At 34.1% G+C, this 13,087-nt stretch overlaps 1 protein-coding gene across 3 annotated transcripts in view; it reads right to left on the reverse strand.

Moving 5' to 3' along the window:
* The window catches only part of Tenm1 (teneurin transmembrane protein 1), a 556,402-nt gene that overhangs the window by 311,650 nt on the left and 231,665 nt on the right, over positions 1 to 13,087 (reverse strand). For all 3 annotated transcript variants that reach the window (XM_027931186.3, XM_027931196.3, XM_027931177.3), the window contains exon 5: positions 10,103 to 10,341. In XM_027931186.3, coding sequence (XP_027786987.1) covers positions 10,103 to 10,341 — 239 coding nt within the window. The remainder of the gene's footprint in view (positions 1 to 10,102; positions 10,342 to 13,087) is intronic.

Consider the following 13,087-nt stretch of genomic DNA (forward strand, 5'->3'; position numbering starts at 1 on the left):
TTGTATTTTTGTGTGTGTGGAATCTCCATACTGTTTCCATAGTGATTGTACTTATTTATGTTCCCCAAGGGAGGAGTTCTGGAGAAGCCATTATCTGATGTGGATATCAAGGTGGGTCTTCTGTGCATGGAGGTTCTAATACAGTATTGTGTTCTGGTTTATATGCTGTCTATACTTCTGTGTAACTTGTTAATGTGCCTGTGAATCCAACCAGGGAAGACTATCTTGTGAGATCATTCTTGGCCAAGAATCTAACCTTCTCAGAACAAATGATTTCATCTGGAAAGAACTCTTCATACCTCTTCCTTAACTAGGTCCAAAATAAATAGGGTATCATATTTCATGCTCAAAGTCTGATATCTAATATTCTGATATATTACCATGACCATCTTAAGCTTTTCCATTCACTCACAGTCATAATTCCCCTATAATATCATAGCTAAACTCCAAAAAAACAAAAAACCCAATCAAAATGGGCCAAGAACCTGAACAGACACTTCTCAGAAAAGGATATACAATCAATCAACAAATATATGAAAAAAAATGCACATCATCTCTAGCAATTAGAGAAATGCAAATCAAAACTACTCTAAGATATCATCTCACTCCAGTCAGAATGGCAGCCATTATGAAGACAACAACAATAAGTGTTGGTGAGGATGTGGGGGAAAAGGCACACTCATCCATTGCTGGTGGGACTGCAAATTGGTACAGCCAATATGGAAAGCAGTATGGAGAGTCCTTGGAAATCTGGGAATGGAACCACCATTTAACCCAGCTATCCCTCTCCTAGGTCTATACCCAAAGGACTTAAAAACAGCATACTACAGGGACACAGCCACATCAATGTTTATAGCAGCACAATTCACAATAGCTAAATTGTGGAGCCAACCTAGATGTCCTTCAGTGGATGAATGGATTAAAAAATGTGGCATATATATACAATGGAATATTAGTCAGCAGTAAAAGAGAATACAATCATGGCATTTGCAGGTAAATGGATGGAGTTAGAGAAGATAATGCTAAGTGAAGTCAGCCAATCCCCCAAAAAACAAATGCCGAAGGTTTTCTCTGATATAAGGAGGCTGACTCATAGTGGGTAAGTGGGGGGAGCATGGGAGGAATAGATGAATTCTAGATAGGGAAGAGGGGTGGGAGGGTAAGGGAAGGGGCAGGGGATTAGCAAGGATGGTGGAATGTGATGGACATCATTATCCAAAGTACATGTATGAAGACACAGATTGGGTGGCAATCAAATTCTTTTTCAGGTAATTCACTGTTGAGGTAGAGCAATGCCACAAATTTTTGTGTGTTGATTTTGTATTCTGCAACTTTAATGAATGCATTTATTAGTTCTAACATTTTTTTTTTCATGGAGTCTAGGGTTTTTTATACATAAGTGCCCCCTGTCCTTTCTATGGTTCCCTTTCTATGGTTTTAGGTACTTGCAGTCAACTGTTTCCTGAAAATATTACTGGTAGTGTAATGAGAAGTTAAGATATTTGGAGAGAGAGAAAGAGACAGCACATGCTCACAAATTTTATTATAATATACAGTTGTCATTTTTCTATTGTTCTACTAGTTATTGTTAATTTCTTACTGTGCCTCATTTATAAATTAAATTTTATCATAGACATGTGTATATAGGAAAAAACATGGTATATATAGGGTTCAGTACTATCCATAATTTCAAGCAACTGCTGGAGGTCCTGGAATGTGTCCCCCATAAATAAGGTGAAACTACTATATATAAGATTACGTTGAAAGAAAATGTGATACAGGTACACAATGGAATGCTATTCAGCCATAAAACAAAAGGAATCCCGTTATTTACAACACATAAGGAACAAGAGATCATTATGCTAAGTGAAATAAACCAAGCACAGAAGAATAAGTATCACACGATGTTACTCATGTGGAATCTAAAAAAGTTGATCTCTTAGAGGATAACAGTAGAATGATGATCACTAGAGTTTAGAGAGATTAGGAGAGAGGGAGAGATTGGGAAAGGACGCTAAGATACACTTAGGAGCAAGAAGCTCTGGTGCGCTATTGTAGAGTAGGGTAACTATAGATGAAAATAATGTACTGTACACTTTAAAAAGCTAGAAAGAAGGATTTTGAAAGATTTTTGCCATGAATGATAAATAAACATACATATGTTCAACCTCATTTAAACACATAATATATGTAAGTATTGAAACCTCCTAAATAAGTATAATTTCTATTTTATGTGTCATTTAAACATAAATATGAAAAAAAGATCATGCTATCTGCAAATGGTGATGATTTGACTTTCTCATTTCCGATTTGGATGCCATTTATTTCTTTTGTCTCATTTCTATGGCCAGGAAATCCAGTATTGTATTGAACAGAATTGGTAAGAGTTGGCATCCTTGTCTTACTGGATCTTACAGGAAAAGCTGTCAAATTTTCCCTATTGAGTATAATGTTAGCTATGGTTTTGTCTCTTATGGTTTTTAGTCTGTTTAGAATCATTCCTTCCATACCTAATTTGTTGAAATCTTTTAATCAGAGATACTGAATTGTGTCAAATGCTTTTTATGCATGCCTTGAAATGATCACATTTTTGTCCTTCATTTTGTTAATGTAATGTATAACCTACTGATTTATGTACATTGAAATATCCTTGCATCATTGAGGTGAATCCTATTTGATCATGGCTGGTGAAATTTTCAGTGTGCTGTTGAATTCAGTTTCCTACTATCTTGTTGAGAGATCTATGTACATTGGGGATATTGCCTGAAGTTTTTTTCTTTTCTTTCTTTCTTTCTTTTTTCTAGTGCTTTTTTTCTGGCTTTGGTATTAGGGTGATGCAGGCCTTGTAAAATCAGTTTGGAAGTATTCTCTATTTTTCTTTTTTTTTTTTTTTTTGAAATAGTTTAAGAAGAATTGGAATTCATTCTTCTTCACATGTTTGGTGGAATTCATCAGTAAAGCCATCTGGTCCTGGGCTTCTCATTGTCAGGAGGCCTTTTATTACTAATTCAATCTCCTTATTCATTATTGATTTGCTAAGATTTTCTATTTCTTTATAATTCACCCTTGGTAGGTGATATGCATAAGGAAGTTTATTCATTTCTTCTAGATTATCCAATTTGTTGATGCACAACTGTTCATAATAGTCTTTTATGATCCTTTTTATTTCTATTGTATCTCTTCCTTCAATTTCCTACATTGGCTAACAGTATCACCACCAACCCAGTCCCTACATCAGACAACAATTCTTCTCTTTCCTGCCACATCTAATAAGTCAGTAAGTCAAGTGTGTTTTATCTTCTAAGTACTTCTTAATTCTGTCGCCTTTTCCATTCCCAGAAGTTTATGCTCTCACTATCACTCACCTGTATTACTATTATAGTTTCCCAATTTGTCTTCATGGCTTCAATTTTACAAGTTCTATCACACTGCCTGCCAAACCCAACTTCAGAACTGCCATTAGGGTGATTTTTCTAAATGTAAATTGGAGCAAATAATTTTCTTGCCCTAATAAAAAACCCTCCCATTTGTTCTAGGAATAAATTTCAAGCTCCTTATCATGACTTAAAATATCTTTCATGATCTGTTTCTGCTTACTATCTTCATTTCCTTCCAGGCTCCTGTATCCTTCATTTTTTTGCAACATTTGGTATTAATATATACTTGCATTTATGAAAACAAGTATGTTTTCACCTCTCTATGCAGGGAATACTGCTGAACCTCAAATGGATAAAACCTTGCCATTTAAGATGCTACCTCTTGGTGCTCACTATAACAAATTATATATTTTATTGGTGATAGTCCCCCCCCCCATTCTGGGTGTCCTATATGGAAATTTAGTCATATTTCTGAAATTTAAAATGGGTTAACCTGATATCTGTTTAAAAGCCATTGCTCTAATTTAGTTTATTCTTATTCAGTTTGGAATAAGTATAGCTTAACAACTTATGTAGTATGGGTCTAAAATATTCACATAACATAACATATCTATCTATCTATCTATCTATCTATCTATCTATATACATTATATATAAGTGGGTGAGGTAGAAATTGGGTAAAACAAGAGCAAAACTTCTTTATGTGATAGAATTAAAACTGTTTACTAAAAAGACATACATTTCTTGATTTTTTTCTGAATTTTCAAGATTGATTCTTGCTCTTGTAAAAATTTGTTAAGCATGTGAATCTCCCAAATTACTAACCTGCTCTCCATGCTCCTTTTACTATGCTTTCCAGTATATATTTATATATTTTGCAGGTATTTCATTTTAATTTCCCTACCCTAAGAGAGCTAAGAAATTCCTGTATGAGAAGAGCTTAGAAAAGTTACTTCTTCTTCTTGAGAAAATATCTCTTGATGCAAGATATGTATTTGATGTCCACTTGTAATTTGCTTATGAAATAATGTCTCATACTATATATCAAGTACACAGCATTCTGGAATTCCAGGTGAAAATAAATATCGTATTTGTCTTTCATCAAAATGCCTTCATTCTGAGCAAGAAGAGCTAACTATAGTCCTGTAAATTCGTTGTATGTGACATGGGTGCATCCTGTCATTTTAGTATGTTTAATTTGGATTTAATTAATATTCTTATTTATGATAGGTAAAACTGCCACTTAAAATGGTGGAGATAAAACTTATGGAACATATTATATCAAAAGGTAGTGTACAATGAATATATAAATTATTTTTTAAAAAGGCTGTGAAAAATGCACGAATGGCAGATTTGTAATTAGACTAAAGTTACACCACCATTTTCCAGATTATTGCTTAGATGGACTGCTAGAAAGTTAGTAGATTTGTGAAGTGGAGAAAAAGTCAGTGGTAAGACTGAATCTGTCATTATGATCATCATTACTGCAAGAAGCAATTGGGTATTAAGCATGACATCAAAAGGATTGATAATTTTCTATAGGATAATGTAAAATGGTTTTGTTTTAACCTTTTATGCTGAGTTACTTGTTGAATATTATGAGCTATAATAAGTTCTAATAAAAATGTTTCAACCTAGACATGGACTCTAGATAAAAAAAATACAAAACCATTTAAAAGGTGAAACACCACAGAGAGGGAAATTAGTAAAATGAAGGAAAAGTGATGGCTATTTTCAAATAGGCAGAAGTAAATAACAAACTCATTAGAGGATTATTGTGAGACACACATTCAGGCTCTGAAAATTGTTTTAGATGACTTTGGAAAGAAAGGAAACAAGAGCAGTTCATATTAGGATAAATTGTATGCTGATTATGCTTATCTCAGCTCAAATTAATAATTTCATAAAAATCCTGTTCCACTGATATTATCATTAATCTTTATTTAGATCTGCCAAGCAATATCCTGGGTGTTTTACATGCTTTTGTTTCATTTAATTACAGAAAACCTGGAGGAAGGTATTATCAACATTCCCATTTTAAAGATGAGGAAATGTAGGCAGAGAGACACTGATGAAGTGGCTAGCAATTAAAAGATATTTTTGGTAAGCATACTTATCTACATTTAGCAAACATTATATGAGGGGACACTGGGTTTTTGATTGAATGGGAAGAAACTTCATTTCTATTTTCTTATTAAAAATCTTGAATATTCCAAAATTAGAACATGCCTCATTCCATTATATTGCTTCCCTCAGTAGGGAAGTTTTTGCACTTTTGTTGTGAGATGGGAAAAATGAACAAACTGCACTCCTCTGACTCTAACATTTTCACCGTTCCTACTCTACTGTAATAATAGCCACAGAAAGTAAGACAATTTGGGCTAGTATAAAGGAGACAGAAGAAAGCACTAAAATCAGTGATACAGAGAATAATGCAAACAGGCCCTTTTCCCTTTTGGATAGTCTAATTCCTAAACTTTGAATCAGAGTACTGGATTCTATATTCTATCTTTCCCAATTCTGTATTGTTAATATCCATTTTGATCAACTTTTAACACATGGATCATATAGCATATCATGGCAAGATTCATGGAATTCAATTATTTCATCTGAACAGTTTGCATACTACCTGCAGCCACTGAAGGTGGTAGGAATCACTGCTAATTTCATGGCAAAGGAAAAAGATCATCTATGCCATTAACTGATGATATTGGGTCTACTCCCCAACTGATTTGATGCAAGAGTCCATTTGACCCCAGGCACAATGTATTCTTGTAAGTTTCTATTGCCTCTTATATAAACTGCTGACTGTGGAGAAACTTGATCAAAACATCAGAGATTGCCAGAGGAGCTCTGTTTGTGCCCTTCACAATCACTGATGAAGTGTCTTAACCTCGCCTTTTCTTGATGCATTGCATATTGTCATCTGTCTTCCTGACTACTACTGCATATGGCTGATTTGTAAATTCAAGCAAATATGTTTCTGACTGGCACTGATACATCACTGATGCCAAAATATCAGAGAGGATGAAGCATAGGGACATATTTTTTGATTCAGATGGAAAATATTACAGATTTATGGGGAAGTGATGACAATAGCCATTCCATGATATCTTCATATAATCAGCACCACTCCATATCTTTCTTTACCAAATTTTATGACCTCAAAACTTAATTCAAAGAAATTATTTTCATGCTGACCCAAAAAGTATAGTGGGTAGATATGGGGATGGGGTTGGTTGCCACTCTTTTCTTGTACTGAAATTCCTTTGCTTTCCAATGACCACTTACAGAGCCATGATGCATAGAACATCTATTAATGTCCCATTGATATTGGTGTGATTTCCTCTAGGGGATTGAGGGCAGCACAGCATAGAGCCATTACTATCTAAAGGTTATATATAATGGATAATAGAGGAAAATGAAATAGCAGAAAGGAATTTGCATGGGAAATAGAAACAGTAAATAGTTTCAGTGAAAGATTTTACTTGGGTTATGTAGCAACTGCAAAAGGGGTTGAAAAAAATGATGACTCTTACAGATTCAACGAGTCAAAAGTGAAATGGTTTTATATTTTGAAATATAATACTATTTTATTTCAACCACAGAAAGCCATTTAAAAATCATTTTATATATTACAGTTCTTATGGGGCATCTTTCACTTGAATGTGTATTTATGAATTCTTACTCTACCCTCCTGAGATGGTCAGCAATATAGCACTGATGGGATAAATCAAGGAAGAGATTTTTACTGATTTATCCAAAGTCACATAATGTCCAGAGTGTGACAGAAATGGGAAGAAAGTTACAGTGTTTGCCATAAACATCTCCTCATTTTTTCATTCACTAACCCTCCTGTGCCAGCATTTAGCCTGATATTTCTGCATCTAGAAAATTGCATGCTAAAAAATTTCAAAAGATAATTCTTACCATCAACCTATCAGTTGCACTCACCATTGCAATTGAAGATGTGGTACATCTAATTGAATTTGTAACTTAAAGCAAAAAAATCTGGTGGATTTATTTAGTAGTCCAAGAAGTAAATGAAGTATAACATTTGCTAGAGTGCTAAAAAAAAGGGGGGGCAACTAGGCCTAGTGCTCAAGAGTGTGTGCTCTGGAATCAGTCTGCTCTCTCTTAAAGCTCAGGATATTCACTTCTTAGTAATGTGACCTCTTTAATTTGTTATGCCTCGGTTTCCTCATAAAACTGATACTCTTAAGGAATGTTGAGAGAATTAAGTGAGCTAATATGTGTAAATAAATTAGCATAATTCATTTTTCAACAGATATTATTGACAGGGATGTTATGTGCCAGGCCTTTTCAGTAAAACAGTCATGGGTAATTCTCAGGACTAGTGAATTTTAGTAATTATAATAATATTTAACATTTGTAGGCTACTTGCAATATTTTAGGCCCTATGCCAAGTGCTTTGTTTATATTAACTCATTTCATGCTCATCACAATCCTATCTTATAGGTACTATTTAATAATTATTCTACAGATGAGAAATTGGAGGCTTGAAAAGGTTACATAATTTGCTCAAGGTAACATATTTAAGTGGCAGAGGCTTAAAAATCTATGCTCTTAACCTTACTTGTAATCTACACTGCCTTACTGTCATACCAAGTTGATATACCATTATTTACCTATTCAAAAAGGCAGTCCTTAAATGAATGAATTCTACTTTCACTTATTAAATGAATAAATACACATCCTAATTAAACATGTCTCACAATACATAATGAAAATTTTGATCCAGGAAGAGCCATCATAATATATTTAAGCAGAAATACAGTTATGAATGTAGTCTAAATGCATGAATGAGTTTGCTGGTTACTTGGATTTGTTTATACCAGGGGTTCATTCTTATATCTAAAACATTATCTCTGTGTGCACTAAAAGGTAGTGGAAATGAAAAAAAAAAAAAAAAAAACAAATGATTTCTCTAATTAAGGCTGCTGATCCATAATATTCTGTCAGGCGGGGTGGGGAGAGAGATGGGAGGATTAAATGAACTCTAGATAGGGCAAAGGGCAAAAGGGGAGGGAGGGGAAGGGAGGGGGAACAGGGGTAGGAAAGATGGTGGAATGAGATGGTCATCATTACCCTAAGTACATGTATGAAGACAAGAAGGATGTAACTCTACTTTGTGTACAACCAGAAATATGAAAAATTGTGCTCTATATGTGTAATATGAATTATAATGCATTCTGCTGTCATATATAACAGATTAGAATAGAAAATGGATCAAATAAAGCAAAATTTGGGGAAAAAAAGGTAATGGAAATGAATCCATAATGCAAAATTTGGTCTCATAATTGAATGAGAACATTTTAAATGGTCTTTAATTATATTTAAATTTCTCAAATTATTTCTTATATTAAATGATTTCATATTAAAATCATTTTGAGTTGCAATACTTTTTCATCCCCAACCTTCATCCCTTAAGCAGTATTTCATATTACAGGTTATTACAAACCAAATAAACATACATACTGGGTTATCCTGAAATACCTGAGATAAAAGATATATTCTGATATCATAGGGTAATAGCCACATTTAATACAAACATTATTTAAATGTATCTAGAATGTGTGATGGAAATATGAAAGAGAGAAACCTGAACATCAGCATAGGCTATGATCCTATACTACTGACATCTTCAGTAATTTTCCTACGAAACGTATGTTTTTTTACTTACTATTGCCTATTTTATGAGTCCAATAGAAAATGATTATGTGAACTCTCTTATTGTGCACTCTCTAGATAAATGGAAACAAACCAAATATAGTTTATTATTTATAATAAAGGCCAAATCCCTTTTTAACTACTTCTCAGAATCATATTCATTGTGTCTTAGTGGGTAATTCTTCTTCAATTAGCAAACTGGATTAAACCTGAAAATAAGTTACTAGTGAGATATCTGGATAGAATATTTTTTCTATCATGACATTTTATGCATTCTAAGAATAGTACTTTCACAAAATACATGTTTCTTAATTTACATTTTGGACTTCAGAACAACTCAAGCAAGGAAATTAATATTAAGTCAAAATAAAATTTCATCCAGAAAAATCAATACAATTTGCTATTAAATGAGGGTAACTTTAATCAGGGTTACTCAAGAACAGCAGCAATATTTTTCCTTTGAGTATAAAGAGTGCCTTACAACTGTTTTTTGCTTTACTTTCCCAAACATAGTAACCACACAATTTTCAATTACCTAATGAAAATAAGGATACATTTTTTATCTCAGTGTAAAAATCTGAATTCTTAGGGAAAATTATGCACTGGATTTTCTGATAGCTTGCAAATAACTACTGCTTTAATGAAATTGCTACCTGAAAATTCAGTGGCAGTATTATTGTTTAACTGTAATTTAAGAAGCTATTGTAGATTAGTACTTATGACTTCTAATGAGAAAACCATAACAACCTTTTAATTGAAAGGAAAATGGTTAACTACAGTAATTGCAATCAATAAGACTGTGTTAGTAGTATAAATATTTCTTCTCAAAGACCATTCCTTATTCTCTGCAGCAGTATTTAAGGTTAAGAAATTAAAAAAAAAACTAATTAGAAAGCCATTTGTTATTTATAATCCTAAGCAGTGGTACAAATTTGTACATCCCAAAGTGAAGAGAGAAATCCCCCAGCCCTCACCACAAGTAAAATAAGACTTTGATTAAGAAGAAAATGTAGGCATGTGAAGAAAGGGCTTACCAATCACATAGGCTAGTAACAAGGCCAAAGTCACCGTAATTGCAGTGGCGCTCAAGGCTGTGCACTTCCAATTACAGCACCTGTAAGGTTTGTTAAAGGTAAAGGCAGGCCGAGAAAAGGTGCTTCGAGGAAGTGGTCTGGGAGGGGGCGAGTACACGGTGTTGGATGTCAGAGGGTAGTTCTGACTGGCAGCACTGAAGATAGCAGATGAACCGGATCCATGTTTGAACAGAAAATGCCTGTGGGGGAGAAAACAAAAAAGTCTGGGCTATAATACCAAATCCCACTGCCATAAAAACATAAGCTCCTCTAATTTCAAATAATACTATGACAAAGCTCAGAGGAATCAGAGAAGCCCAGCAAAAGTCTCATATACCCAAGAGGGAACTCTAAAGTGCCTCCAGTGGTCTCTGTCTTCTTTTCTCACTTACAGCTTTCCTTATTTAGACCTTTAAGAGGAACAAAGAAGTCTTGCAGGGCTCGGTTTGTAGCTCAGTGGTAGAGCTCTTGCGTAGCATGTTGAGGCACTGGGTTTAATCCTCAGAACCACATTAAAAATAAACAAATAAAGGTACTGGGCCCATCTACAACTAAAAAATATTTTTAGAAAGAAGTCTTGCATTTCCTGACTTCCTGGCTAGTGAGCACTAACAATCAAACACTTGATATTATTCACTATATCCCTGTCTTCCATTCAATACAGAAAGAATATCATCAGGCATTTTAATAATTAGAATGCGCTGAACACCAGCGTTCCTCAATATCAAACCTTGTAGGCTAGCTTTTTCTCATATTTTCACCCAAAATTTCATCTTAAAAAATTATCAAGCAGAGGGTCAAGCCAAAGAATTTTATAATAAACACCCATATCCTCACCAACTAGATTCTACAGTTAAGATCTGACCATATTCACTTTATCAACCATCTACACATCACTTCACTCTTCTACCCATCAGTTCCTCTCAGGTATTTGAGCAATTTGAAGCATACTGCATACATCAGTATACTTCCCTTTACATATTTCAGCTTCCATATTATTATCTAGAGTTTGATACTTTTACAGTTTTTTCAATGCTATTTTTTACATGATCAAATGAACAATTTAAAGTGCACATTTGCTGAAATTTGACAAATGCAATCACCTTTACAAACTAAACCCCTATCAAGATGCAGAACATTCTCATTTTACTGGGAAGTTCCCTCTCATCTTTTCTAAGTACACTGCTATTTCCATTAACAGATACAACCATTATTCTTTATTTTTTCCACTGAACATTCATATTGATTCTCATAGAACTTCATACAAATGGGGTCATGCTGCTGTCATATTTGAATTACTGCAGGATAATCATTGAATCTTTTGTAAATATTGTAATGTAGGTCTTCCATAAATATTAGTGATATATTCACCTGGAAGGAGTTGCCAAAAACAAATAAGTGAAAGTGTTACGGTTTGGATAAGAGGTGTCCCCCCCAGAAGCTCATGGGTTATCCAATGTAGCAAAGTTCAGAGGTGAAGTGATTAGATGATGACAGCCATAAACTAATTGGTGGATTATTCCATGTGATGGATTAATAATTGAAAAGGCCATTGTACTGGGTGGTAATTGTACACAGGTGGGACATGGCTGAAAGAAGTAGGTCTCTGGGGGCATGCCTGTGGGGACTATATCTTGTCCTCAACCCTTCCCTCCCTTTGCTTCCTGCATGCCATGATGTGAGCAGCATTCTTCTTTCATACCCTTCTGTCATGATGTTCTGCCTCACTTCAGGCCCAGAGCAATGGAGTTAGCCAACCATGGACTGAACCTCTAAAACCATGAACCCAAGAGTAAACTTTTCTTCATCTAAGTTGTTCTTGTCAGGCATGTTTAGTCATAGTGACACAAACCTGACTAGCACGGAAAATATAATTCTTTCTGCATATACTTTATGCCAACTGAAGGCAAGGTGCTATGTGTTGTGTTGAAGTCATTATCTCACTTAGCCTTCATTCATATGAAATAGGTCATGTTATTGTCTTCATTGTTTATTTAAGGAAATGAAGCCCTATAGATGTTGAGCAACTTGCATAAATGTATCTGGCAAGTGAATGGCAGAATTGGAACTCAAGTCATTTGGGCTCGAAAGTCCTTAATATTAACTACTCTACAGTGCCATCTGGAGCAAAGCACATTATGTTGCTACAATTAAATGTACAAAACAAAACCTCCTTGCTGAGCATCTATGTTCATCAAACAAACTCTTCTCAAATTCAAGAGTCAAACTGACCACAACACAATAATTCTGAGTGACTTTAACACACCTCTTTCACCACTGGATAGATCTTCCAAACAAAAACTAAAGAAAGAAACTATACAACTCAATAATACAATCAATAACTTACACTTAACTGAGATATATAGGATATTTCATCCTTCAACAAGTGAATATACTTTCTTCTCAGCAGCACATAGATCCTTCTCTAAAATAGACCACATGTTATGCCACAAAGTAACTCTTAACAAATAAAAAAAGTAGAGATACTACCCTGCATTCTATCAGATCACAGCTTAAAGAAATGAGAAATCAATGATAAAATAAAACTACTCCAGTACCTGGAGACTAAACAGTATGCTACTGAATGAATAATGGGTTGCAAAAGACATCAATGAGGAAATTAAAAAATTCTTAGAGGCCATTGAGGACACAAATACAACATATCAAAATCTCTGGCACACTATGAAGGCAGTATTAAGAGGAAAGTACATTGCATAGAGTTAATTCCTTAAAAGAAGAAAAAGTCAACAAATAAGTGACCGAACATTACATTTCAAAACCCTAGGAAAAAAAGAAATCAACACCAAAACAATAGAAGACAGGAAATCATTAAAATAAGAGATGAAATCAATGAAATTAAAACAAAAGAAACGATTGAAAAAATTGATAAAACAAAAAGTTGGTTCTTCAAAAATAAATAAATAAATAAAATTGACAAATCCTTAG

Source organism: Marmota flaviventris, chromosome X (assembly GCF_047511675.1).
Source record: "Marmota flaviventris isolate mMarFla1 chromosome X, mMarFla1.hap1, whole genome shotgun sequence".
In the NCBI taxonomy this organism is placed as follows: domain Eukaryota; kingdom Metazoa; phylum Chordata; class Mammalia; order Rodentia; family Sciuridae; genus Marmota; species Marmota flaviventris.